At 51.4% G+C, this 26,929-nt stretch overlaps 1 protein-coding gene across 1 annotated transcript in view; it reads right to left on the bottom strand.

The window, feature by feature from the left end:
- Positions 1–5,175: 5,175 nt before the first annotated feature.
- Positions 5,176–26,929, bottom strand: part of mtmr11 (myotubularin related protein 11) — a 59,267-nt gene continuing 37,513 nt past the window's right edge. Inside the window, exons 12-17 of the mRNA XM_072461046.1 lie at positions 26,642–26,712; positions 24,380–24,552; positions 20,263–20,433; positions 19,532–19,768; positions 5,858–6,178; positions 5,176–5,783 (exon numbers count right to left, since the gene is read on the bottom strand). Coding sequence (XP_072317147.1) covers positions 5,349–5,783; positions 5,858–6,178; positions 19,532–19,768; positions 20,263–20,433; positions 24,380–24,552; positions 26,642–26,712 — 1,408 coding nt within the window. The 3' untranslated portion in view covers positions 5,176–5,348. The remainder of the gene's footprint in view (positions 5,784–5,857; positions 6,179–19,531; positions 19,769–20,262; positions 20,434–24,379; positions 24,553–26,641; positions 26,713–26,929) is intronic.

The following is a 26,929-nucleotide window of genomic DNA, read 5'->3' on the forward strand; positions in this document are numbered from 1 at the left end:
AAAACATATTCCAAACAGACAGGTGCAAAATGAGAAAATGACAGGGCCAAACCTGTGGTAGAGACTGACCTGTCAGAATAACAGAATGTTAGACTCTTCAAGGCCTTGAGCTTTGTCAGGAGTACCTGTCTGCAGAGTACCTGTCTGCAGGAGTACAGGAGTACCTGTCTGCAGGGGTACCTGTCTGCAGGAGTACAGGAGTACCTGTCTGCAGAGTACCTGTCTGCAGGAGTACAGGAGTACCTGTCTGCAGAGTACCTGTCTGCAGGGGTACCTGTCTGCAGGAGTACAGGAGTACCTGTCTGCAGAGTACATGTCTGCAGAGTACCTGTCTGCAGGAGTACACACTGCAGCTGTGGCGTATTGGCGAGTTACACTTCCTGCTGTTCGTCCTCGTCAGAGTGACAAACATGTACTGTACTTTAAACATGTACTCTAAATACTGTACTTTAAACATGTACTCTAAATACTGTACTTTAAACATGTACTCTAAATACTGTACTTTAAACATGTACTCTAAGTACTGTACTTTAAACATGTACTCTAAGTACTGTACTTTAAACATGTACTCTAAGTACTGTACTTTAAACATGTACTCTAAGTACTGTACTTTAAACATGTACTCTAAGTACTGTACTCGAGTTAGAGCAGTTACTTCAAACTACTCAAAAAGTAAGAACAAAGTCAGAGAAATGACTCCAGAGTAAATAAGTATTTATGGAAGCAAGAGTCACGCTCTGGACATAAGATCGATATCATTAGAAAAACAACATAAAATAGTAAATATCTGAAGTAGTAAAGGTGAACATTAATACTCTGAAGAGTCGGCAGTTATTTTCAGTTCAACATTTATGAACAGAATAATACAAAGGTGGTCTCCTGGCAACCGCAAAGTGAAGAATACTTTGACATAGTATTATAAAATATCTTGGTCCTCCGTGTATGTCATCATTTCCCATTCTTCATCTGTCAAAGCAAAATTACTCTTTCTCCATTGATCTAGTATTTTAACAGTGGAATGGCTGCCCAGGTCATTCATACATTTTTATATCTTAGATATTATTCCCCTTGAAAGTTTTGATTTATAAGCTTTAATAAATGGTCATGACTTTAATTTCTTGGTTATAACTTATTTGTAAAAACCTATAAAAGTCCTGTTTGTCTTTCAAAATATCAAATCTTTTCATGTGATTCTCTTACATCTGGTGAAAAACCTTTAGACCTTTTGTCCTCCAGACCTTGAGTCTCAGCTCAGTTCTATTTGTACAAAACCTTTGGTCATAAAGTTTTACCAGTCTAAGTTTGTAACATCTGTGTTTAGTTTGTTCTGTTCAGCTCCTTCCATGTTGTAAGAACAGATTTGAGCCAGGGATTCTTCACTTCCTCCTCCTCATGACTCAAGCGTCTGTCATCTGCAGTAAGACCTGTACAGGAACCCCCGGCACCACATGACTCTCAGTATAAGACCTGTACAGGAACCTCAGGCACCACATGACTCTCAGTATAAGACCTGTACAGGAACCCTCTGCACCACACGACTCTCAGTATAAGACCTGTACAGGAACCCCCGGCACAACATGACTCTCAGTATAAGACCTGTACAGGAACCTCAGGCACCACATGACTCTCAGTATAAGACCTGTACAGGAACCTCAGGCACCACATGACTCTCAATATAAGACCTGTACAGGAACCCCCGGCACCACATGACTCTCAGTATAAGACCTGTACAGGAACCTCAGGCACCACATGACTCTCAGTATAAGACCTGTACAGGAACCCCCGGCACCACATGACTCTCAGTATAAGACCTGTACAGGAACCCCCGGCACCACATGACTCTCAGTATAAGACCTGTACAGGAACCTCAGGCACCACATGACTCTCAGTATAAGACCTGTACAGGAACCCCCGGCACCACATGACTCTCAGTATAAGACCTGTACAGGAACCTCAGGCACCACATGACTCTCAGTATAAGACCTGTACAGGAACCTCAGGCACCACATGACTCTCAGTATAAGACCTGTACAGGAACCCCCGGCACCACATGACTCTCAGTATAAGACCTGTACAGGAACCCCCGGCACCACATGACTCTCAGTATAAGACCTGTACAGGAACCTCAGGCACCACATGACTCTCAGTATAAGACCTGTACAGGAACCTCAGGCACCACATGACTCTCAGTATAAGACCTGTACAGGAACCCCCGGCACCACATGACTCTCAGTATAAGAACTGTACAGGAACCTCAGGCACCACATGACTCTCAGTATAAGGCCTGTACAGGAACCCCCGGCACCACATGACTCTCAGTATAAGACCTGTACAGGAACCTCAGGCACCACATGACTCTCAGTATAAGACCTGTACAGGAACCCCCAGCACCACATGACTCTCAGTATAAGACCTGTACAGGAACCTCAGGCACCACATGACTCTCAGTATAAGACCTGTACAGGAACCCCCGGCACCACATGACTCTCAGTATAAGACCTGTACAGGAACCCCCGGCACCACATGACTCTCAGTATAAGACCTGTACAGGAACCTCAGGCACCACATGACTCTCAGTATAAGACCTGTACAGGAACCCCCGGCACCACATGACTCTCAGTATAGGACCATTGAGCTTCAGATTCTGGCTCACACCAGCAATGTTCTGATTTGAACTGATATAAAGTCATTTTTCAGACAAGTTAAACCCCGGCTCCTTTTTCTTTTGATAATTGTAGCGTTTTAAACTTTGCCAGACGGTTTTATTCCACTTCAAACTGCCGGTTGGGGATAGAAATCAGAAGGGTCTGATCGGTATAAGAGATATGACGGCTTCTCTCCAACTCTGAGGAGTCTTAAGGTTTTTTACGTGTCCAGTTAAACGTCGTCAAAAGCAGAGGGCTAATGCAGGGGGAGTGGCTAATGCAGGGGGAGTGGCTAATGCAGGGGGAGTGGCTAATGCAGGGGGAGTGGCTAATGCAGGGGGAGTGACTCACGCTTTCCCAGCAAACAAGAGTCACTTGTCATTTCAAGTCTAGGAATTTTGTCACCTAAACTGGTACTATTCATGCAAGAAGCGCCCGCGCCCACACCCACACCCGCACCCCCACACCCCCGCGCCCACCCCCCCACACCCACACCCGCACCCCCACACCCCCGCGCCCACACCCACACCCACACCCCCATACCCCCGCGCCCACACACCCGCGCCCGCACACCCGCGTCCACACCCCCGCGCCCGCACCCCCGCGCCCGCACCCCCACCATGCACGCACCCCCACGCACCCCCACACCCGCACCCCCACACCCGCGCCCACACCCGCGCCCACACTGTGAGGCTATTGTTGTTCACATGGTTTGAAGTGAGGCAATTCTTTCAGTTTTCATTTGTAAACAAGAAACAGCCAGAGCATCATTACAATGTTGATATGACATCACCAGATTTCCACAAACTGATCCTTCTGAGTTTGTGTTGGATTTTCCAGGTAACGGCCCCAGGGGGTGACTGAAGGGTGGAGGCAGTGACTGAAGGGTGGAGGCAGTGACTGAAGGGTGGAGGCAGTGACTGAAGGGTGGAGGCAGTGACTGAAGGGTGGAGGCAGTGACTGAAGGGTGGAGGCAGTGACTGAAGGGTGGAGGCAGTGACTGAAGGGTGGAGGCAGTGACTGAAGGTCAGCGTTGTCTTCCTGTTATAGGCAACATTTTGAACCTTTTCCCGTTCAAAATGATCCATTTTGTTCTAAAGTGATCGTTGCTTTGGCCCTTTATGTCCATCAAAAGGACCCGTACAATAATAGGACCTTTGTTTCAAAATGGAGACTCCTGTTTTTAATCCTCATATTTGGTCTATAATCTATAAACCGGATGAATCATGTTGATTATCATTCCAAAAACACTGCACCGAGGTCTATTTATGAATGAAAGAAAGCCAGACTGTAAAAGGAATACTTTACTTCTCCTGCTTTTAGATCAGTCATTGTATTGACCCAAAAGAGTAAGTAAGAAAAGCAGCACTTTCTGCTGTATGTCTCGTCAACCTGGAAATAAGACTTGGAATCAGGGCTCTGATTGGCTGAGCTTGGCTTGTGGATGTTGATGAGGGTTTGTGAGTCAGGCACATTTAAATATCTACTTCCAGTTTTGTTGTATGAAAATGAGGTCCCCCAGTTTGAACTGTGTTGAATTTATTCGCACAAACGTTCCATTGCTACAAAACTCTCAAAATTGTGACACATATAAAACAAACTGCAGAGAAAAGGAGCCAAGAACCCACATCCTGACCTGAAGTCGATTGCAAAAATCCCTTTTCACCTGTGTCTTCATTAAGAACAGGAGCGTGACACTAAAGTTCATGTACCGTCCATTGAAAAAGTGAATCCGTCAAATATCGACAGGATCCTGAAAGCAGCGAGTCAGCCTCAGCAGCAGCTTCTCCTGCATCCTCAGCTCCAGCGGAAACAGGACAAAGACTCCATGTCTCTGGTCGCTGCGAGGCATCGGCCCTTCAGCGTCCAGGGGGTCCTGGCTTTGGCGCAAGTTTCCATAAACGTCGCTCTCCTTTGGGTGCTCTCCTTTGGGTGCTCTCCTTTTGGTGCTCTCCTTTGGGTGCTCTCCTTTGGGTGCTCTCATTTGGGTGCTCTCATTTGGGTGCTCTCATTTGGGTGCTCTCCTTTGGGTGCTCTCATTTGGGTGCTCTCATTTGGGTGCTCTCATTTGGGTGCTCTCATTTGGGTGCTCTCCTTTGGGTGCTCTCCTTTGGGTGCTCTCTGGCAGAGCGACCACACGCAAGTTACATCTGTGATTGCCATTCTCTAAATCAACAATATGATCTGCCATGTCTCTGATCTGCTTCTCTAGTTTAGCCCGTTTAACTTTGGAGGCCCCTGAAGGAACACTGGAGGCCCCAGCAGGAACACTGGAGGCCCCAGCAGGAACACTGGAGGCCCCAGCAGGAACACTGGAGGCCCCAGCAGGAACACTGGAGGCCCCAGCAGGAACACTGGAGGCCCCAGCAGGAACACTGGAGGCCCCAGCAGGAAAGAGGTGATCTTCATATAATACTTCCAAATAATACACATTGGCTTTGTGAGCTCGGATGGCAACAGTACCGACTTCTTCTACTGAAAATCCATCTCAACATTATGGACTGAATCGTGGCAGGTTGGACATCTGGCTGAAAAACCTGCCATGGTTTTGAAAGCTGAAGAAATAAGGAAGAATAATGTCTTATTTAAAAGTGTAAACCTCTGGTTGACCTGGTTCTGGCTCACATATAATTAAAAATTCAACCATACAAAATGAGCTAATGAGACAAATTGCTGCTGATGATAGAGCGCCCCCTGGTGAGTTCAGGAGGATGTGTGGGGCCCGGGGGGTTTGCTCTTGGTCTGGGGGGCTCTCGGACGCTCCTTGCTCCGGGTCTCTGATGGCGAGGCAGTTCTGAACAGGAAGGTGCTCTTGTGACTGTCGTTCCCTCTGACAGGGGGGCAGGAGGCAGGGGCCCCCTGGAGCGGCAGGCTGTTGGAGCTCTGCTGATTGGTGCAGGCTGTATGGGGTGTGGTCTTGTGTGTTTGGTGATTGGTGGAGGCGGGGAACAAGAAGGTGCTGTTGTTGACGTTCTGGTTGAGGTTGCCATGGACACGCCTCTCGTCTGTGCACGTGGGACTCTCAGGGGACGAGGGGTTCTTGGAGACCTGTGCCAGCCGGGTCCACAGGTGCTGCACCTCCTGGGCCAGTCGCTCCACAGGATGAGGCTGAGGAGGCGCCAGAGGGTGGGAGAAGGCCTGCACAGAGGAACACACGCCGTCATCTACACAATGTCCTACATCAGTGTTCAGGATCTGCCGAGGCCACATACCTGTGCATGAATGGCCCCTCGAAGGTAGCACTGCCTCCACAGGCCCATACAGGGGCCCATCAACAGGGGCAGCAGAGGTTCATAAGGGTCCAGGAGCCCTTGGGAGCCCAAGTGTGTGGTGAGGCTGTGGGGAAACTCAGCCTGAGCCCAGGCCTTCAGCAGCCGCTCCAGCCCTGGCACATTCTCCGAGGACGGCGCCCTCCGATGACTCTTCCTGTACACGGCTGAGCCATGGCCGCTGCGCCAGGGGGGCAGGTGGGGCGGGCAGGTGAAGCTGCCCCGGGACAGGAGGAACACAGAGCCAGGGATGGTGTCTGTGATCTGCAGACAAACACAGGAGGGACGTCTTAAACACTCAGAGAGAACCTAGAACCAGAGCCCACGCCCAGAATCTGAACAGAACCAAACTCCAACAATGACCCTGTTCCTAAAGTTCACTTCAGAAGAACCAATCACAGCAGACGAGAGGGAAAGCTCCAGAAGGACTTTACAATCCAGCACCTTCCACTGGCCCTGTCAGGAGACAGGCAGAGAATGAATGAATGAATGGAAATGTTGAGGTGAACAATGCTTTTAGCTCTCATCTGCAGTTAAACACTTCAACAACAGTTGCCATGGTTTCAAATCAACCCCATAACAAAGCAGAACCAGAGGAGCAGCAGAACAGGAGCAGGAGAACCAGAGGAGCAGGAGAACCAGAGGAGCAGGAGAACCAGAGCAGCAGAACCTGAGGAGCAGCAGAAGAGGAGCAGGACCAGAGGAGCAGGAGAACCAGAGGAGCAGCAGAACCAGAGGAGCAACAGAACCAGAGGAGCAGCAGAACCAGAGGAGCAGCAGAACCAGAGGAGCAGCAGAACCAGAGGAGCAGCAGAACCAGAGGAGCAACAGAACCAGAGGAGCAACAGAACCAGAGGAGCAGCAGAACCAGAGGAGCAGCAGAAACCAGAGGAGCAGCAGAAGAGGAACAGGACCAGAGGAGCAGGAGAACCAGAGGAGCAGCAGAACCAGAGGAGCAGCAGAACCAGAGGAGCAGCAGAAACCAGAGGAGCAGCAGAAGAGGAACAGGACCAGATGAGCAGGAGAACCAGAGGAGCAGCAGAACCAGAGGAGCAGCAGACCCAGAGGAGCAGCAGAACCAGAAGAGCAGAAGAAACCAGAGGAGCAGCAGAACCTGAGGAGCAGGAGAACCAGAAGAGCAACAGAACCAGAGGAGCAGCAGAACCAGAGGAGCAGCAGAACCAGAGGAGCAACAGAACCAGAGGAGCAACAGAAACTAGAGGAGCAGGAGAAACTAGAGGAGCAGGAGAAACTAGAGGAGCAGCAGAACCAAGAGGAGCAACAGAACCAGAGGAGCAGGAGAACCAGAGGAGCAGGAGAACCAGAGGAGCAGCAGAACCAGAGGAGCAGGAGAACCAGAGGAGCAGCAGAACCAGAGGAGCAGGAGAACCAGAGGAGCAGGAGAACCAGAGGAGCAGGAGAACCAGAGGAGCAGCAGAACCAGAGGAGCAGCAGAACCAGAGGAGCAGGAGAACCAGAGGAGCAGCAGAACCAGAGGAGCAGGAGAACCAGAGGAGCAGGAGAACCAGAGGAGCAGCAGAACCAGAGGAGCAGCAGAACCAGAGGAGCAGGAGAACCAGAGGAGCAGCAGAACCAGAGGAGCAGGAGAACCAGAGCAGCAGAACCTGAGGAGCAGCAGAAGAGGAGCAGGACCAGAGGAGCAGGAGAACTAGAGGAGCAGCAGAACCAGAGGAGCAACAGAACCAGAGGAGCAACAGAACCAGAGGAGCAACAGAACCAGAGGAGCAACAGAACCAGAGGAGCAGCAGAACCAGAGGAGCAGCAGAACCAGAGGAGCAGCAGAACCAGAGGAGCAGCAGAAACCAGAGGAGCAGCAGAAACCAGAGGAACAGGACCAGAGGAGCAGGAGAACCAGAGGAGCAGCAGAACCAGAGGAGCAGGAGACCCAGAGGAGCAGGAGACCCAGAGGAGCAGCAGAACCAGAAGAGCAGAAGAAACCAGAGGAGCAGCAGAACCAGAGGAGCAGCAGAACCAGAGGAGCAGCAGAACCAGAGGAGCAACAGAACCAGAGGAGCAACAGAACCAGAGGAGCAGCAGAAACTAGAGGAGCAGGAGAAACTAGAGGAGCAGCAGAACCAGAGGAGCAACAGAACCAGAGGAGCAGGAGAACCAGAGGAGCAGCAGAACCAGAGGAGCAGGAGAACCAGAGGAGCAGCAGAACCAGAGGAGCAGCAGAACCAGAGGAGCAGGAGAACCAGAGGAGCAGCAGAACCAGAGGAGCAGCAGAACCAGAGGAGCAGCAGAACCAGAGGAGCAGGAGAACCAGAGGAGCAGGAGAACCAGAGGAGCAGCAGAACCAGAGGAGCAGCAGAACCAGAGGAGCAGGAGAACCAGAGGAGCAGGAGAACCAGAGGAGCAGGAGAACCAGAGGAGCAGGAGAACCAGAGGAGCAGCAGAACCAGAGGAGCAGCAGAACCAGAGGAGCAGGAGAACCAGAGGAGCAGGAGAACCAGAGGAGCAGCAGAACCAGAGGAGCAGCAGAACCAGAGGAGCAGCAGAACCAGAGGAGCAGCAGAACCAGAGGAGCAGGAGAACCAGAGGAGCAGGAGAACCAGAGGAGCAGCCCCCTGCAGGCCTCTGTGTGTCTTGTCTGTACTTGGATGATTGATCTGCCTGTGCCATATAATATAAAATAGTTCTAACTTGATGTAAAGGCGTATATGCTTTGCATATTAACATAAATGTTTATTAATATGACTGTCCCTGAAATGCATCAATAAATACATGAGCCAGTGTAAAGATTGAAAAACGGCTGTAATGTGGTCCATTTTCCTGTTGTGTTGCTACATCGTGGATCAGCTGCAGTCGTCCTGTAAAATTGCCAACCTACAAAAAAAAGTCTTCTTTGGTAAGAACATGTTTAACTCTTGCTATATTTTGAAGTTTTGTGCCTTATAAATACAAACGGAACAGACAAAACAAGACCAGGGAGTGAAAGACACAGTCAAAGAAAGAGAAAATAGACATTAAATAGAAGAAATGAAGCCTGCGTAAGTTCACCTGGGAGACCTAACCTAAATCTGCGTCGGCCTCATGGAAGGACACGCCTCCCCAGCGTCATCATCGCACTCAAGCGGGCGTGGCGTTCAAACCGAAAAAAACTAAACGTTTCGAAAGTAAAGACAAAAAGGGCAGATATGGACTGATTAAGGAAACTATTAATGGAAAGGTTTTTACTCTATTGTGTCTGCTCCACCAGGGAGTGACATCACCTTCTATAGAGATTATAGACCTGATGCAAACCACTCTGAGGGAACCCTGATCTGTGGTGGTGATTAGAATATGTATATGGAATAGACTTAAGTGATCATGATGCAATCAACATTTAACCCGGGGAGACTCGACAAAAAACAGAAAGAAGCATTTAGCAAGATTATTACATGGGTTATTTGGCGCTCAGACCCCGGCAGAAGACATTGCAATTATGGGCGTGCCATAATAAATACTAGATATCTCCCCCCAAAAACCTGGGGTCTGCGTCGCTAAGTGGCCCTGATGGTCAAAAACAGGAAGTAGAAGAGGGAGTAAATGCTCACTTTATGGGAATGGAATGGCAGGGACGCGAGGCCGCTGTGGATAACATGTTATCCTGAGATAAGTGGATAACATGTTATCCTGAGATAAGAGGATAACATGTTATCCTGAGATAAGTGGATAACATGTTATCCTGAGATAAGTGGATAACATGTTATCCTGAGATAAGTGGATAACATGTTATCCTGAGATAAGTGGATAACATGTTATCCTGAGATAAGAGGATAACATGTTATCCTGAGATAAGTGGATAACATGTTATCCTGAGATAAGTGGATAACATGTTATCCTGAGATAAGAGGATAACATGTTATCCTGAGATAAGTGGATAACATGTTATCCTGAGATAAGTGGATAACATGTTATCCTGAGATAAGAGGATAACATGTTATCCTGAGATAAGAGGATACTGGAACATATTGTCCACAGGGAGAGTTGAGGGAAACGCCGTGACGGCTGCAACGCCTGGAATAATGGCCTCTATTCGGGGAGAGATGTGGGACAGAAGATGAAGCACCAGGAGTAGATAAGAAATGAAGTAGAGACAAGGGGAACTAGAGGCTTCAGAGAGTGGAATTATGTAGAGCAGAGACAGGCAGATGTGGTGAGACACTGTGTTCCCACTGACCAGTTTAATCCGGACTAAACTGATCCGGCTCAGTTGGCGGCCATCTTTAGACCGGATCAACTGACTGAGATAATTACACTCCGCCTCCTAACGGACTGTTAAAGGGCGATGTTTACCACTGCATATGTGGCACTATATTGTTGTGCGCAAGGATACGTGCTGTTTAAATAATAAAGGCGGAGCCTCCTGTCACTCCTGAAACAGAGCGGAAAGACACTCATGTCTCCTGAACGTGAAAGACACTCATGTCTCCTGAACGTGAAGACACTCATGTCTCTTGTCTCGTGTGTTGCTAACTTGGTGGATTCTTGTAGTATTCTGTAAAGATGTCTACACGTGCATAAGACTCGGGTGAGAGTTCCCGTGCACGTGCAGAGCGTCCCGCAGCAGCAGAGCGTCCCGCAGCAGCAGGGCGTCCCGCAGCAGCAGGGCGTCCCGCAGCAGCAGGGCGTCCCGCAGCAGCAGGGCTTCCCGCAGCAGGGCTTCCCGCAGCAGGGCGTCCCGCAGCAGCAGGGCGTCCCGCAGCAGCAGGGCTTCCCGCAGCAGGGCTTCCCGCAGCAGGGCGTCCCGCAGCAGCAGGGCGTCCCGCAGCAGCAGGGCGTCCCGCAGCAGGGCTTCCCGCAGCAGGGCGTCCCGCAGCAGCAGGGCGTCCCGCAGCAGGGCTTCCCGCAGCAGGGCTTCCCGCAGCAGGGCTTCCCGCAGCAGGGCTTCCCGCAGCAGGGCTTCCCGCAGCAGGGCTTCCCGCAGCAGGGCTTCCCGCAGCAGGGCTTCCCGCAGCAGGGCTTCCCGCAGCAGGGCGTCCCGCAGCAGGGCGTCCCGCAGCAGGGTGTCCCGCAGCAGAGCGTCCCGCAGCAGCAGACTCCACACGGACAGTCAATTGCCGCTCTTGCTCCTGGCTGGTCCCACTCGCTCCGGAGCGAAACCGGGGCCGATCTCGCTTCTCGTCCGGGGCGAGTGGAGCGGCCACCAGCAGTATTTGCTGAGAGACACAATGACGTACCAGGGGTGCAGAGTGTTGGGTCACCAGGATGAAGACTGTCGCCCCCCAAAACCAGAGGAGGCGGCAGCGTCCGTGGAAAACCACAGGACTGGATGATGTCGTCAAAAAACAAATACCGTTCCAATCGTGTAGGAGGTGGGACCAGAAGGCAAGGTCAGACTGACACCCGTTGATAAAGGAGGGTACAGAGCCCTAGGGAATGATCCTCATGACATAACGACTGTAGGGGAGACAAACGACAGGTGCAGGTGAGTCTGAGGGAAAGACGTAACCATGGCCACGGAATCCAAACATATGCCCAAAACTCGCCTAGATGATGAAAAAGCTTATTTATAAGGCTTCTGAATCCAAACTTTCAAGGGGATTAATATTTAAATGATACAACTGCATTAATAATTTGGACAGCTACTCTACTAAATATATTAAAAACAAATAGAGAAGATCATTATTCACAAGGAAAGTCCAACTGCTGGAGAGACTGTGGCACCAGGAGGTCATTATTACCATGCGATTTGGGATTGTCCTGTTGCTCAGAAATATTGGACATCATTTTTTCATCATCCCACTCGACTTCAGATCCATGTATTTGGGCCTCAAACCCCCAGACATGGACACAGTAAATAGAAACCTCTGGAACATACTTGTAGTCGCAGCGAAAAAGTCCCCCCAAAAAATGGTAGACGTAAACTGAACCGATGACCAAGGACTGGACTTTAAAAATGACATTCGGACTTGATTTGAAAAAAGACAAATTGAACAAACTTTCCTCTCCTTGAACCGACACCTTAACGTGGTGGAGGGGTTTGAGCGCCCGAATGATCCCGGGAGCTATGTTGTCGGGGGCTTCATGCCCTTGGTAGGGTCTCCCAAGGCAAACAGGTCCTAGGTGACGGGTCAGACAAAGATCGGTTCAGAAGCCCTCTATGATGACAACACGAACAAGGCAGTTTACGTCACCCGGATCGGCGTCACCGGGGCCCCATCCTGGAGCCAGGCCTGGGATGGGTGCTCCATGGTGAGCGCCTGGTGGCCGGGTCTTACCCCACGGGGCCCGGCCGGGCACAGCCCGAAAGAGCGACGTGGGGTCGCCCTCCCGTGGGCCCACCACCCGCAGGAGGATCCATAAGGGGCCGGTGCAGAGAGATCTGGGCGGCAGTCGACGGCAGGGGCCTCGGCGACCAGATCTCCAGACACAGAGACTAACTCTGGGGACATGGAATGTCACCTCGCTGGGGGGGAAAGAGCCTGAGCTTGTGCGGGAGGTTGAGCGATACCGACTAGATATAGTCGGCCTCACCTCCACGCACAGTTTGGGCTCTGGAACCATCTCCTCCAGAGGGGCTGGACGCTCCACTTCTCTGGTGTTGCCCGCGGGGAGAGGCGGCGGGCTGGTGTGGGCTTGCTGATAGCCCCTCAGCTCAGCCGCCACATGTTGGAGTTTACCCCAGTGAACGAGAGGGTTGCGTCCCTCCGCCTTCGGGCGGGGGACAGGTCTCTCACTGTTGTGGCGGCCTACGGGCCGAACAGCAGTGCAGAGTACCTGGCCTTCTTGGAGTCCTTGGGAGGGGTACTGGACAGTGCACCGACCGGGGACTCCGTTGTTCTACTGGGGGACTTCAACGCCCACGTGGGCAATGACAGTGACACCTGGAGAGGGGTGATCGGGAAGAACGGCTTTCCTGGTCTGAACCCGAGCGGTGTTCAGTTATTGGACTTCTGTGCTAGCCACGGATTGTCCATAATGAACACCATGTTCAAGCACAAGGGTGTCCATCAGTGCACATGGCACCAGGACACCCTAGGCCGGAGGTCAATGATCGACTTTGTTGTCGTGTCATCTGACCTCCAGCCGCGTGTCTTGGACACTCGGGTGAAGAGAGGGGCAGAGTTGTCAACGAAACACCACCTGGTGGTGAGTTGGATCCGATGGCGAAGGAGGAAGCCGGACAGACTTGGCAGACCCAAGCGCATTGTGAGGGTCTGTTGGGAACGTCTAGTGGAGCCCTCTGTCAGTGGGGTATTCAACTCGCACCTCCGGGAGAGCTTCTCCCATGTCCCGGGGGAGGCTGGGGACATTGAGTCCGAGTGGACCATGTTCTCCGCCTCCATTGTTGATGCGGCTGCTCGGAGTTGTGGTCGCAAGGTCTCCGGTGCCTGTCGTGGCGGCAACCCCCGAACCCGGTGGTGGACACCGGAAGTAAGGGATGGCGTCAGACTGAAGAAGGAGGCCTATCAGGCCACTCGTGCTGTCGCAGAGGCAAAAACCCGGGCCTGGGAGGAGTTTGGGGAGGCCATGGAGGAGGACTATCGGTCGGCACCAAAGAAATTCTGGCAAACCGTCCGGCGCCTCAGGAGGGGGAAGCAGTGTCTCACCAACACCGTATACGGTGCGGGCGGAGGCCCGCTGACCTCGACTGGGGATGTCGTCGGACGGTGGAAGGAATACTTTGAGGATCTCCTTAATCCCTCAGTCACGTCTTCCGAAGAGGAAGTAGAGACCGGGGACTCAGAGGCTGGCTCATCCATCACCCAAGCTGAAGTCACTGAGGTTGTTCGCAAACTCCTCGGGGGCAGGGCTCCGGGGGTGGATGAGATCCGCCCTGAGTACCTAAAGTATCTGGATGTTGTAGGACTGTCTTGGTTGACACGTCTCTGCAACATCGCGTGGCGTTCGGGGACCGTGCCTCTGGACTGGCAGACCGGGGTGGTGGTCCCTCTGTTCATGAAGGGGGACCAGAGGGTGTGTTCCAACTACAGAGGGATCACACTCCTCAGCCTCCCATAAGGTCTATTCCAAGGTCCTGGAGAGGAGAATCCGACCGATAGTCGAACCTTGGATTCAGGAGGAGCAGAGTGGAACACTGGACCAGCTCTATACCCTCCATCGGGTGCTCGAGGGTTCATGGGAGTTTGCCCAACCAGTCCACATGTGCTTTGTGGATCTGGAGAAGGCTTTCGACCGTGTCCCTCGGGGTGTCCTTTGGGGGGTGCTCCGGGAGTACGGGGTCCGGGGCCCTTTGCTCAGGGCTGTCCGGTCCCTGTATGACAGGAGCAGGAGCTGTGATCACTGCAGTAAGTCAGACCTGTTCCCAGTGCATGTTGGACTCCTCAGGGCTGCCCTTTGTCACCGGTTCTGTTCATTGTTTTTATGGACAGAATTTCTAGGCGCAGTCAAGGGTCGGAGGGTGTGGTCAGGGGTTGGAGGGTGTGGTCAGGGGTCGGAGGGTGTGGTCAGGGGTCGGAGGGTGTCCGGTTTGGGGACCACAGGATTCCATCTCTGCTGTTTGCAGACGATGTTGTCCTGATGGCTCCATCAAACCCGGACCTGCAACATGCACTGGGACGGTTTGCAGCCGAGTGTGAAGCGGCTGGGATGAGAATCAGCACCTCCAAATCCGAGGCCATGGTTCTCGACCGGAAAAAGGTTGGCTTGCCCTCTCCAGGTGGGTGGGGTGTCCTTGCCCCAAGTGGAGGAGTTCAAGTATCTCGGGGTCTTGTTCACGAGTGAGGGAAGGATGGAGCGTGAGATCGACAGTTGGATCGGTGCAGCGGCTGCAGTGATGCAGTCGCTGCATCGGACTGTTGTGGTGAAGAGGGAGCTGAGCCGAAAGGCAAAGTTCTCTATTTACCGGTCGGTCTACGTTCTGACCTCACCTATGGTCATGAGCTTTGGGTAGTGACCGAAAGAACAAGATCGCGGATACAAGCGGTCGAAATTAGTTTCCTCCGCCGTGTGGCTGGGCGCTCCCTTAGAGGTAAGGTGAGGAGCTCGGCCACACGGGGGGAGCTCGGAGTAGAGCCGCTGCTCCTCCACGTCGAGAGGAGCCAGCTGAGGTGGCTCGGGCATCTGTTCCGGATGCCTCCTGGGCGCCTCCCTCGGGAGGTGTTTCAGGCATGTCCCACCGGGAAGAGGCCCCGGGGAAGACCCTGGACACGCTGGAGAGACTATGTCTCTCGGCTGGCCTGGGAACGCCTCGGGATCCCCCCGGAGGAGTTAGAGGAAGTGTCTGGGGAGAAGGAAGTCTGGGAGTCCCTGCTCAGACTGCTGCCCCCGCGACCCGGCCCCGGATAAAGCGGCAGAAGATGGATGGATGGATGGATGAACAAACTTTGGACAAAATATTATATATATGTTGGACAAACTGTGCCGCGATTTATTCTTACATAATTTGATTTTAACCCGTTACCATCCACCTGTGGCCGGCGCGCAGTTTCCAAATTAGAAAAGTTCTCTTACATCATCACTTTTATTTTCGTGGTCAATACCAGCAAGTTGTACATCATTTTCTCAACAGAACGTGTCATTGATAGAATATGACAGAATATGTCATTGATTTACATTGAATAATTCGCCCCAAGAAGCAATTGCCAATAGTTTGTGAGAAAGTCTCAACTTTTACAAACGCATGTCCTGTTTGTGTTTATGACGGGGGAAACGGCTTTAATTCTGTACATCCTTGTGCTCAGTCCGTCCGTAAGGAATCATTGAAAATCGAGACCATCTACCAATGAACCTCTGGTTCTCCTGCTCCAATGTCCACGGGTTTGTTTTTTACAGCCGCCTCAAAAAAAAAAACGTTGCTTCCGACGCACGAAATTCCTCTGTTTACATTGAGAATGCGTGAGCTAACAGTGACGTAGAAGAGTTTGGTTGACTTATTATTCTCGCCAATAAGAATACCTTTCAAATGGTGGGTGGGACTTAGGGCTTCTTCACACAGAATCCTCTGTATTCACATGCGTAAAGACAGTCAGCCTACATTTTTAGGCAGGAGGCAACTAGATTTTACGCATCACGTTTTCTGATTTTATTAGCATTTTGTTAGATATATGTATTATTATACCAATACGAAAATTAATTAAAAAAATTATATTTTTTTAACCTCAATATGGGAAAACTCATAGTTACACATTTTCACATACATTGTTTTTAACAGTTATAATAAGTATTAGTGGCCAACAAAACATCAAAATGTATGTTTTATGATCATAGAGGAGCTAAAACTGTAATAAAACAGTTTGGCACAGTTGGCACATATTTGGATCACTTGAATATACTTTTTGATACAAAAAGGTCAAAGCACCAAAATGCCTGTTCCTAGAGACCTGAAACTTGACACAGTTGTTGTCATGACAACAGCATGTGCAGTGAACAGCATAAGCACACAATGAAGTATGTCCTGCTCAGGACCTTTACAAATGGACAATATTCAGGCGAGACTAAAAAAAGGATGTTTGGTTCATGTTTGTGCTTCTGTAGTGTAAGTTCTGAAGCCCTGACAGTGTGACATGTGCACATCTGCAGAAACTAGAAGGCCTAAGCTTTCCCATGATGCATCACACTCACATGTGGAACATAAGATCCTCTTTTAATAAGCAATAACCATTTGTGTCCAACCATTGTGCACAGGGGGAATAGGTGGATGGGAACAGGTTAATGTCATGTGATGCTCATGTATTATTTTTTGCTCTCCCTGTGTCGTGTTTTGTTCCATTTTGCCATTTTAGAAAACTATGAAAACATGTAATAGATATAAAAAGAAAAACAACTCCCATCTCTGGTCTGGTGCAGCATGCCACACCCGCAGTGTGTTCTGGGCGAGTGCAGCGTGCCGTACCCGCAGTGTGTTCTGGGCGAGTGCAGCATGCCACACCCGCAGTGTGTTCTGGGCGAGTGCAGCGTGCTGTACCCGCAGTGTGTTGTGGGCGAGTGCAGCGTGCCGTACCCGCAGTGTGTTCTGGGTGAGTGCAGTGTGCCGTACCCGCAGTGTGTTCTGGGCGAGTGCAGCGTGCCGTACCCGCAGTGTGTTCTGGGCGAGTGCAGCGTGCCGTACCCGCAGTGTGTTCTGGGCGAGTGCAGCGTGCCGTACCCGCAGTGTGTTCTGGGCGAGTGCAGTGTGTTCTGGGCGAGTGCAGCGTGCCGTACCCGCAGTGTGTTCTGGGCGAGTGCAGCGTGCCGTACCCGCAGTGTGTTCTGGGCGAGTGCAGTGTGTTCTGGGCGAGTGCAGCGTGCCGTACCCGCAGTGTGTTCTGGGCGAGTGCAGCGTGCCGTACCCGCAGTGTGTTCTGGGCGAGTGCAGTGTGTTCTGGGCGAGTGCAGCGTGCCGTACCCGCAGTGTGTTCTGGGTGAGTGCAGCGTGCCGTACCCGTAGTGTGTTCTGGGCGAGTGCAGCGTGCCGTACCCGTAGTGTGTTCTGGGTGAGTGCAGCGTGCCGTACCCGCAGTGTGTTCTGGGCGAGAGCAGTGTGTTCTGGGCGAGTGCAGTGTGTTCTGGGCGAGTGCAGTGTGTTCTGGGCGAGTGCAGTGTGTTCTGGGCGAGTGCAGTGTGTTCTGGGCGAGTGCAGTGTGTTCTGGGCGAGTGCAGTGTGTTCTGGGCGAGAGCAGTGTGTTCTGGGCGAGTGCAGTGTGTTCTGGGCGAGTGCAGTGTGTTCTGGGCGAGTGCAGTGTGCCATACCCGCAGTGTGTTCTGGGCGAGTGCAGTGTGTTCTGGGCGAGTGCAGCGTGCCGTACCCGCAGTGTGTTCTGGGCGAGTGCAGCGTGCCGTACCCGCAGTGTGTTCTGGGTGAGTGCAGCGTGCCGTACCCGCAGTGTGTTCTGGGCGAGTGCAGCGTGCCGTACCCGCAGTGTGTTCTGGGCGAGTGCAGCGTGCCGTACCCGCAGTGTGTTCTGGGCGAGTGCAGCGTGCCGTACCCGTAGTGTGTTCTGGGCGAGAGCAGTGTGTTCTGGGCGAGTGCAGTGTGTTCTGGGCGAGTGCAGTGTGTTCTGGGCGAGTGCAGTGTGTTCTGGGCGAGTGCAGTGTGTTCTGGGCGAGTGCAGTGTGTTCTGGGCGAGAGCAGTGTGTTCTGGGCGAGTGCAGTGTGTTCTGGGCGAGTGCAGTGTGTTCTGGGCGAGTGCAGTGTGCCATACCCGCAGTGTGTTCTGGGCGAGTGCAGTGTGTTCTGGGCGAGTGCAGCGTGCCGTATCCGCAGTGTGTTCAGGGTGAGTGCAGTGTGTTCTGGGCGAGTGCAGTGTGCCATACCCGCAGTGTGTTCTGGGCGAGTGCAGTGTGTTCTGGGCGAGTGCAGCGTGCCGTACCCGCAGTGTGTTCTGGGCGAGTGCAGCGTGCCGTACCCGCAGTGTGTTCTGGGTGAGTGCAGCGTGCCGTACCCGCAGTGTGTTCTGGGCGAGTGCAGCGTGCCGTACCCGCAGTGTGTTCTGGGTGAGTGCAGCGTGCCGTACCCGTAGTGTGTTCTGGGCGAGTGTAGTGTGTTCTGGGCGAGTGCAGTGTGTTCTGGGCGAGTGCAGTGTGTTCTGGGCGAGTGCAGTGTGTTCTGGGCGAGTGCAGCGTGCCGTACCCGCAGTGTGTTCTGGGCGAGTGCAGCGTGCCGTACCCGCAGTGTGTTCTGGGCGAGAGCAGTGTGTTCTGGGCGAGTGCAGTGTGTTCTGGGCGAGTGCAGTGTGTTCTGGGCGAGTGCAGTGTGTTCTGGGCGAGTGCAGTGTGTTCTGGGCGAGTGCAGTGTGTTCTGGGCGAGTGCAGTGTGTTCTGGGCGAGTGCAGTGTGTTCTGGGCGAGTGCAGTGTGTTCTGGGCGAGTGCAGTGTGTTCTGGGCGAGAGCAGTGTGTTCTGGGCGAGTGCAGTGTGTTCTGGGCGAGTGCAGTGTGTTCTGGGCGAGAGCAGTGTGTTCTGGGCGAGTGCAGTGTGTTCTGGGCGAGTGCAGTGTGCCATACCCGCAGTGTGTTCTGGGCGAGTGCAGTGTGTTCTGGGCGAGTGCAGCGTGCCGTACCCGCAGTGTGTTCTGGGTGAGTGCAGTGTGTTCTGGGCGAGTGCAGTGTGCCATACCCGCAGTGTGTTCTGGGCGAGTGCAGTGTGTTCTGGGCGAGTGCAGCGTGCCATACCCGCAGTGTGTTCTGGGCGAGTGCAGCGTGCCGTACCCGTAGTGTGTTCTGGGCGAGAGCAGTGTGTTCTGGGCGAGTGCAGTGTGTTCTGGGCGAGTGCAGTGTGTTCTGGGCGAGTGCAGTGTGTTCTGGGCGAGTGCAGTGTGTTCTGGGCGAGTGCAGTGTGCCATACCCGCAGTGTGTTCTGGGCGAGTGCAGTGTGTTCTGGGCGAGTGCAGCGTGCCGTACCCGCAGTGTGTTCTGGGCCAGAGCAGTGTGTTCTGGGCGAGTGCAGTGTGTTCTGGGCGAGTGCAGTGTGTTCTGGGCGAGTGCAGTGTGTTCTGGGCGAGTGCAGTGTGTTCTGGGCGAGTGCAGTGTGTTCTGGGCGAGTGCAGTGTGTTCTGGGCGAGTGCAGTGTGTTCTGGGCGAGAGCAGTGTGTTCTGGGCGAGTGCAGTGTGTTCTGGGCGAGTGCAGTGTGTTCTGGGCGAGAGCAGTGTGTTCTGGGCGAGTGCAGTGTGCCATACCCGCAGTGTGTTCTGGGCGAGTGCAGTGTGTTCTGGGCGAGTGCAGCGTGCCGTACCCGCAGTGTGTTCTGGGCGAGTGCAGTGCAGGTGTTGAGGTTGCCGTTGAGCAGAGGCTGGACGGGGGCGGGGCTGGCCACAGGCTGGGTGAAGCCCGCCTGCCGCTCCTGGCTGTACTGCAGGTCCCAGTCCCACACAGGGGGCAGCGGGGGGTCACAGCCGGGGTCACAGCCGTCCCTGGACTCGAGGGTCAGGTCCCTCCAGCCCTCCACTCGTGTGTACAACTGGCCAAGATGCTGGAAATCAGACAGTTTGAGTCAGAGCCTAACCTTTGACCTTTGTGACATCACAAACTCACACACATCCATCGAGACTGGCTCTTGCTGTTACTGTACGAGAATAAAGTCGGTGGTGGTGGAGGGAGGGGGGAGGGAGGGAGGGAAGAAAGAAAGAAGAAGAAAAAGAAGAAGAAAAAGAAAGAAGAGGAGGAAGAAGAAATGCGGTTCTTGGCTCACGCGCCCCCCCTGGTGGCAGAAACTGAGTGCAGCAGGCGAGAGCAAGGTCTTTTTTGGATGTTATTTGCAATTTTAAGGCTTTTATTTTCGCAACTAGATTTAATATAAGTTTGATTTCTCTGCTTATTCCGTTGTTTGACCGATCATCTTTATTTTTTCATTCTGACTGAATCCAGCAAGAGCCTTCCCAGATGATTACATTTGCAGATTTTAGTTTAGAGTACTGCACATATGCAGCGTGAAGCAGGTGAGTTAGAGCTGATGAGGCAGAACACCTGAGTCCTCTTGAGTCTCTCCCTCTGAGAGTTGGACAGGAAGGTGGAGAAGAGCGGCAGGTGCACACTGTCATGGAGCGCCAGCAGGAAGTCCTCTGTGAACTGGAAACGAGACGGGAACTGAGCCCAGAGCTGCCACACACAGTCCAGGAAGAGCAGGAACACCGGGGCCTGTGGAGACAGAAGAAGCAACGCTCTGATTCTGACTATAATAGAGATCTCCATATATATATATATATATATATATAGCTAAAAAATAAATTTGCTTTATAGTCCGGTGTGTTTTATATATGAACAAGTATCCATAGTAGACCATTTATTGATAGTGCGCTTTATAATCCGGTGGGCCTTTTCCTGCGCAAAATACGGTACTAGTGGTGGACAACATACTGTCTACTCTTACTCTGCCACTTACCACAAGGGGACTCAATCCCAGAGTTCACACGAGCTGATCACAGACAATTTGCTCGTTTAAGACTGGCTTTGGACAATATTCTCTAACTTCTTCTAACACGGAGATTTAAATATCAGGTGTTATGTGATCATCTCCACTTTGAAGAAGCTCTTCTGATTGCAGACTCCTACAGTAACTCTGTTGGTCCATACACTGACACCATGGCCTCTCTAATCAAGCACTTCGGTCAGCCACACCACCTGTCACTACAAAGAAGAGCAGAGCTGATGGATGAGCCTAACATTCGCTCCAATGACATGGCAGGGTTCAGGAAGTTCGCTCTAAGAGTTCAAGCATTAGTTGGGATGCTAGAGTAGCTCGGCAAAGATGGGTCTCATGTGGCGAGACTCTCCAGGAAACTTCCTCAGGAACTACGAGCTGCTACCTCTATCCACAGAAGAAGAGTGTGCCATCACTGCGAGACTTTGCTGAGTGGTTGGAGTATGAGCTGGTCATTCAAGAGGGGATGGAGATGGAGTAGACAAAGCTGACGAGAACCCAAGAGACAGAAGCAGAACGAAAAGAAATGAAAGAGCTTCAGTCCAACAACCACTGCTGGCACTGTGGGCGGAACCATCAAGCCGCTCAGTGTGAACTTAGACTGCAATGCAAGACAAGACAAAGGCAAACATCTTGAGGCCCTGCATCAAGTGAACCTGCGTTCAACTGCACCCAGACCAGCAAGCCAAATGGTAACTGAGCTTGAGTCCAAAACATCCACAGATGTTCTCTATCTAGGTTGGCGAGCAGGATGCAACCAAGTCCTCCTAAAGATCATTAAAGTTCTGCTGCAGAACGGCGAGCACACAATCCTCGATGATGGATTGGAAAGGACAATTCTTCTAAAAGAAGCCATTCAAAGGCTGCAATTACAGGGGATTCCAGAGAGTCTCTCACTGTGCACTGTGAGACAAGGTGTGAGACCATTACATGGGGCATCCGTGACTCCGCAGTCAAGACCAGGTTGGGTTGGCCACTACAAGGACCCGTTACATATCCGACAACATAGTCAACCCTAGCATCCCCCCAAACAGAGCTCTTCAGTGAGGTGGAAAAGTTACTGCAACTTGACATTCTGCCATACAGAAGTGAGAAGCTTGTCACCCGGTCTCTGAGAGAGCAACAAGCCGTGAGTCTTCTAGATGCAAAGACAACCAGAGTGAATTTGGAGGGCATAAATCAATATGCCACTTCCCTCCTACGTGTCGACAACATGCCCACACTATCTGTGCAACATGAGACAGTCCTCCCCAGTTTACAACCAACCAAGACACACGCACGCTCATTATCTTCAATAAAGGAAAGGAAAGATCAATCCAGCCTCATTGCATCCTGACCGATGCCCACTCCGCCATCACAACTCGACTGAACTAGCCAGTAGTAGAAAAGCCTTCATGTAACATTGAGGTCTTTCAGAAGTCTCTCTAACATCACCACTGTCCAGAAGACTAACAGTCAGAGTTTGCACATCCAGAATGCTGACTAGAACCAGGAAGTACCATCACATTAGTCCCGACTAGAACCAGGAAGTACCATCACATTAGTCCTGACTAGAACCAGGAAGTACCATCACATTAGTCCTGACTAGAACCAGGAAGTACCATCACATTAGTCCTGTTCTCAGGTCTCTGCACTGCCCCCTGTGGCTCAGAGAAGAGACTTTAAAGCAGCTCTGCTTGTGTACAAGTCTCTCCATGGCCTAGCACCAAAGTACATCTTGGATATGTTAGTGCCATATGAACCATCTCAGACTCTGAGGACCTCAGGGACCGGCCTCCTGCTGGTGCCAGAGTCAGGACTAAACATGGACTGGCCTCCTGCTGGTGCCAGAGTCAGGACTAAACATGGACCGGCCTCCTGCTGGTGCCAGAGTCAGGACTAAACATGGACCGGCCTCCTGCTGGTGCCAGAGTCAGGACTAAACATGGAGCGGCCTCCTGCTGGTGCCAGAGTCAGGACTAAACATGGACCGGCCTCCTGCTGGTGCCAGAGTCAGGACTAAACATGGACCGGCCTCCTGCTGGTGCCAGAGTCAGGACTAAACATGGACCGGCCTCCTGCTGGTGCCAGAGTCAGGACTAAACATGGACCGGCCTCCTGCTGGTGCCAGAGTCAGGACTAAACATGGACCGGCCTCCTGCTGGTGCCAGAGTCAGGACTAAACATGGAGAATCTGTGTTTCAGTTTTATGCAGCTAAAATCTGGAACATTCTTCCTGAAGATGTGAGACAGGCTTCTACTCTGACAATGTTCAAATCTAAGATTAAAACAGTTTTGTTTTGCTGTGTTTGTGACTGAAAGGATTTTTCTTTGCACTCTTCTCTTTTATGACTCAAATTGTTTTTAATTAGTTAATTTTATTGTATTTCCGTTTCTGTAATTTCTTTGTGATTTTAATGCTTTTTTCCTGCTGTGTTTGAATTGCCTTGTGTATGAAATGTGCTCTACAAATAAACTTGCCTGTCTATTCCAGTTTTGTTATGATCATAGATTATTTCACAGTATAACACATCCGTCCCTTTGCCTGCTTTATCCACTACTGGATCATGAGGGCAGAAGTCGGGAGGTCCAGACTACCGGGGGGATCCTGAGGCGTTCCCAGGCCAGCTGAGAGACATGGTCCCTCCAGCGTGTCCCGAGTCTCTTCCTGGTGGGACATTTACGTGGGACATGGACGGTCATGTTCTCGAGCAGCTCTACACTGAGCTCCTCCTGTGAGAGTGAGCTCCTCCCCCTATCTCTAAGGGAGCACCTTAATCACCCAGCGCAGGAAACTCCTTTCAACCGCTTGCATCCGCGATCTTGTCCTTTTGGTCATCACCTAAAGCTCAAGACCCCGAGATACTTGAACTCCTAAGGGATCATCTCAAAATGGGTTGAAGCTGAAAAGACGTAATATTTTTTGTCTTGGGGGGTTGAACCTACATTTTGTCTTTTTGTTGCTTTGAAGCTTCAATACATCGCTGTGGCAGTCATTGTTTAGAAATGCTAAAAAACTCTCTCAGCAACGAGCTTTAGGCCAACATTAGGTGGCGGGTGCGTGCGCGGAGTACGCGAGTGCGCACGGGGATCACGGCGCGCCGTGGCCAGCGCGGGGAGCGGGCGTCGCCGTCGCCAACGCGGCTGGTGCAAAAAAGTTGGAAAAGCTTTTTTGCGGCAAGACGCGGCGCAGCAAATGATCAAGAGATTTGGCTCTAGTAACGTGCTACGCACTGACCGGAAGAAGGAAACAAAACAAACCCACATGAGGTTTCGGCCAATCACAGAAGACGTGAGATTCTCACTGAGACAAAAGGGCGTGTTCTGCTTCTGTCACTCTGACATGTCTAAGGTCTAAACTCAGACAAGTGACAATTACAGGTTTTGACAAGAACTCTCACTCTCTCATCCACAAGCTCAGACTCCTTCCACGCCAGGTAGGTGACATTCCATGTCCCGACAGCTAGATGCTGTGTCTGTGGACTGGGTCATTGAGGCAACAGCCTTCAAACATAAGCCAGTCTTCTATGCACCAAACCCCTGTATAGTTACAGTCCCTCTGGAGGTGAGTCCACACGTCATCCTTTCTCCCTGTGGACAAAGGCCCAGCCACCAGGTGATTCGAGCCCAACCCCAGTATAATACACTAAAAGAGAATGTCCCAGTCTCTCCGCCTCCCCTAACCTCGTCCTTATCGCTGTCCCGGTGATAGTTGAGGCGGCTGCAGAAGCGGTGCCCCCCCGTCACCCACTCCTTCTGCACCAGGCCCTGGAAGCCAAGCTGTGTGCGACTGTGGGGGTCACACATGAGCTGCACCAAGGAGGATACAAGGCAGCCCATGTCCCGGTCCTCTGCCTCTGCAAAGACACATAAAAAACATCACACTCTTAGACCAGGTCTCGGAAGAGCCAGACAGATTAAACACAGAAATAAAAAACACAACTTGAACACGACAAAAGAGGTCATTGTGCTGGAGGTCATTGTGCTGGTCCTAAGCATCTACGAGACTCTTTCTCTGAGCAGATAGTCTCACTGGACAATGTCAGTGTTGCCTCCAGTTCTACTGTAAGAAACTTCAGAGTCTTATTTGACCAGGAGCTCTCATTTAAAGCTCATATAAATCAATCCTGTAAAACAGACTATTTCCATCTGCGTAATATAGATAAAATCAGAAGAATCCGGCCTAAAAGCGATGCTGAAAAACGTCTTCTGCATCTCCTGCGTCTCCTAAAAGAAGATAGCACATTACGCTGGTGCTGGCTCCTGTTGAGTTTAGAGTCACATTTAAACTCCTCCTCCTGACTTACAAAGCCATAAATGACATGGCCCCTCCCACCTCAAAGATGCTATAGAAACATCTCATCCAAACAAGAGCTCTTCACTCTCAAAATGCTGGCCTTCTGGTGGTGCCAAGAGTCTCTAAAAGCACAGTAGGAGGTAGAGCTCCTGTCCATGTTAAAGAGGCCGACACAGTCTCTTCATTTAAGTCCAGGCTTAAAACGTTCCTCTTTCAAATGGCTTATGGTCAGACCAGTTAGGAACAGAAACATAAACCCACAGCAACTCTAGCAGCTTGAACATTATCCTCTGATAAAGACTACTTGTCCTATCAACAACATTTAATATTTTAATTAACCGGTGTCATTTCATTGCCGTTCAAATGTTTTTCTCCTTCTTCCACTCCTCTCGGGGAGTGGTACCATTTCATACACTGTCGATGCTGACCTATAGATCCGAATGCTCCTCAACTGCCAGGACAAACTCTCTCTACTCCAGTAGGCCTTTTGCATTAGTTCTACTCTACTCCACTCTACTTAACCCTGCTTTAGAGCATTTCCATTTGGTGCTACCTCCTCAGAGCAGGGCCTCTTCCCCCTAGGGCCAAGTTGAGACAAACAGGGACTAAACGTGACATCCACTGATCGTCAGACACTGATTGAGGCAGAACTCCCCATTGTCCTCTGTTAACAAGCTGCGCACTACAGGAGTTTAGAGTCGTAATGATTTATTGATGCGAGACATAAAATGCAGGCCGCAGCCATGAAGAGAGACTTCTGTACCATCCCCCGGGAGCAAAGACTTAACAATCCTGCAGAAAAAAGGCCGCGCACAGGTTGTAGTATACAAAAGTTCTTCTAAAGCTAGAGTAGCTAGCGTCAGCACATCCACACGGTCTATTTATCATTTCTGAAATACGGTGCAATAGTGCAGATAAAAGCTTTTAATGCACAGAAAGTTTACGTTCAACTGCAAAACTTCAAAGTGCATTAATAGTGTTGTTTAGTGGACTGAGCGTCATAGAATTGGGGAGGAAAATACAATGAGGACATTGATGAGATCGCTGTAGTTTAACTTTAGCTTCACCAAAGACGAATTATAAAGATTTAGAAGTTAAGAATAAGTTATTTGTCCTGTTCACTATTCTCCGTGTGTCCGTAAGTGCGTCTGAATGTCCCTGTGTTTCCCATGGGGTCTTATTATGTGCAATATTATGTTTAAACACAGTGAAAGCCGAGCAGCAGCAGCGGCGGCGGCAGCATTAGCAGCATTAGCAGCATTAGCAGCATTAGCAGCAGCATTAGCAGCAGCAGCATTAGCAGCATTAGCATTATCAGCATTAGCAGCATTAGCAGCAGCATTAGCAGCAGCAGCATTAGCAGCATTAGCATTATCAGCATTAGCAGCATTAGCAGCATTAGCAGCATTAGCAGCAGCATTAGCAGCAGCAGCATTAGCATTATCAGCATTAGCAGCATTAGCAGCAGCATTAGCAGCAGCAGCATTAGCATTAGCAGCATTAGCAGCATTAGCAGCAGCATTAGCAGCAGCAGCAGCATTAGCAGCAGCAGCAGCATTAGCAGCAGCAGCAGCAGCAGCAGCAGCATTAGCAGCAGCAGCAGCAGCAGCATTAGCAGCAGCAGCAGCAGCAGGATGTGGAACACTCACCCTGCAGAGCCACAGTCAGGTGACCCGTCCGGAGCAGACAGCACACCTCTGACGCCTTCCTCAAGCACAACCTGCACACACCACATCCACATGATGGTTACAACAACCACCAAACATTTACAAGATCGGCCTTGAAGCAAATGGTCCAAATCTTTTTGAGCTTGTGCCCTGGCGTGGTTACAGGAAGTGCACATGTGACAGGGTGCAGTGGTTCATTAGTTTGGTGTGAACTGATAAATGGGCTTTGATGTTTATGTCGAGAACGGGATTCTAGTCCGTCGACCTTCG

The sequence above is a fragment of the Eucyclogobius newberryi genome, unplaced genomic scaffold, assembly GCF_026437365.1.
Source record: "Eucyclogobius newberryi isolate DKJ021-1_F unplaced genomic scaffold, fEucNew1.0.hap1 SCAF_3, whole genome shotgun sequence".
NCBI lineage: Eukaryota > Metazoa > Chordata > Actinopteri > Gobiiformes > Gobiidae > Eucyclogobius > Eucyclogobius newberryi.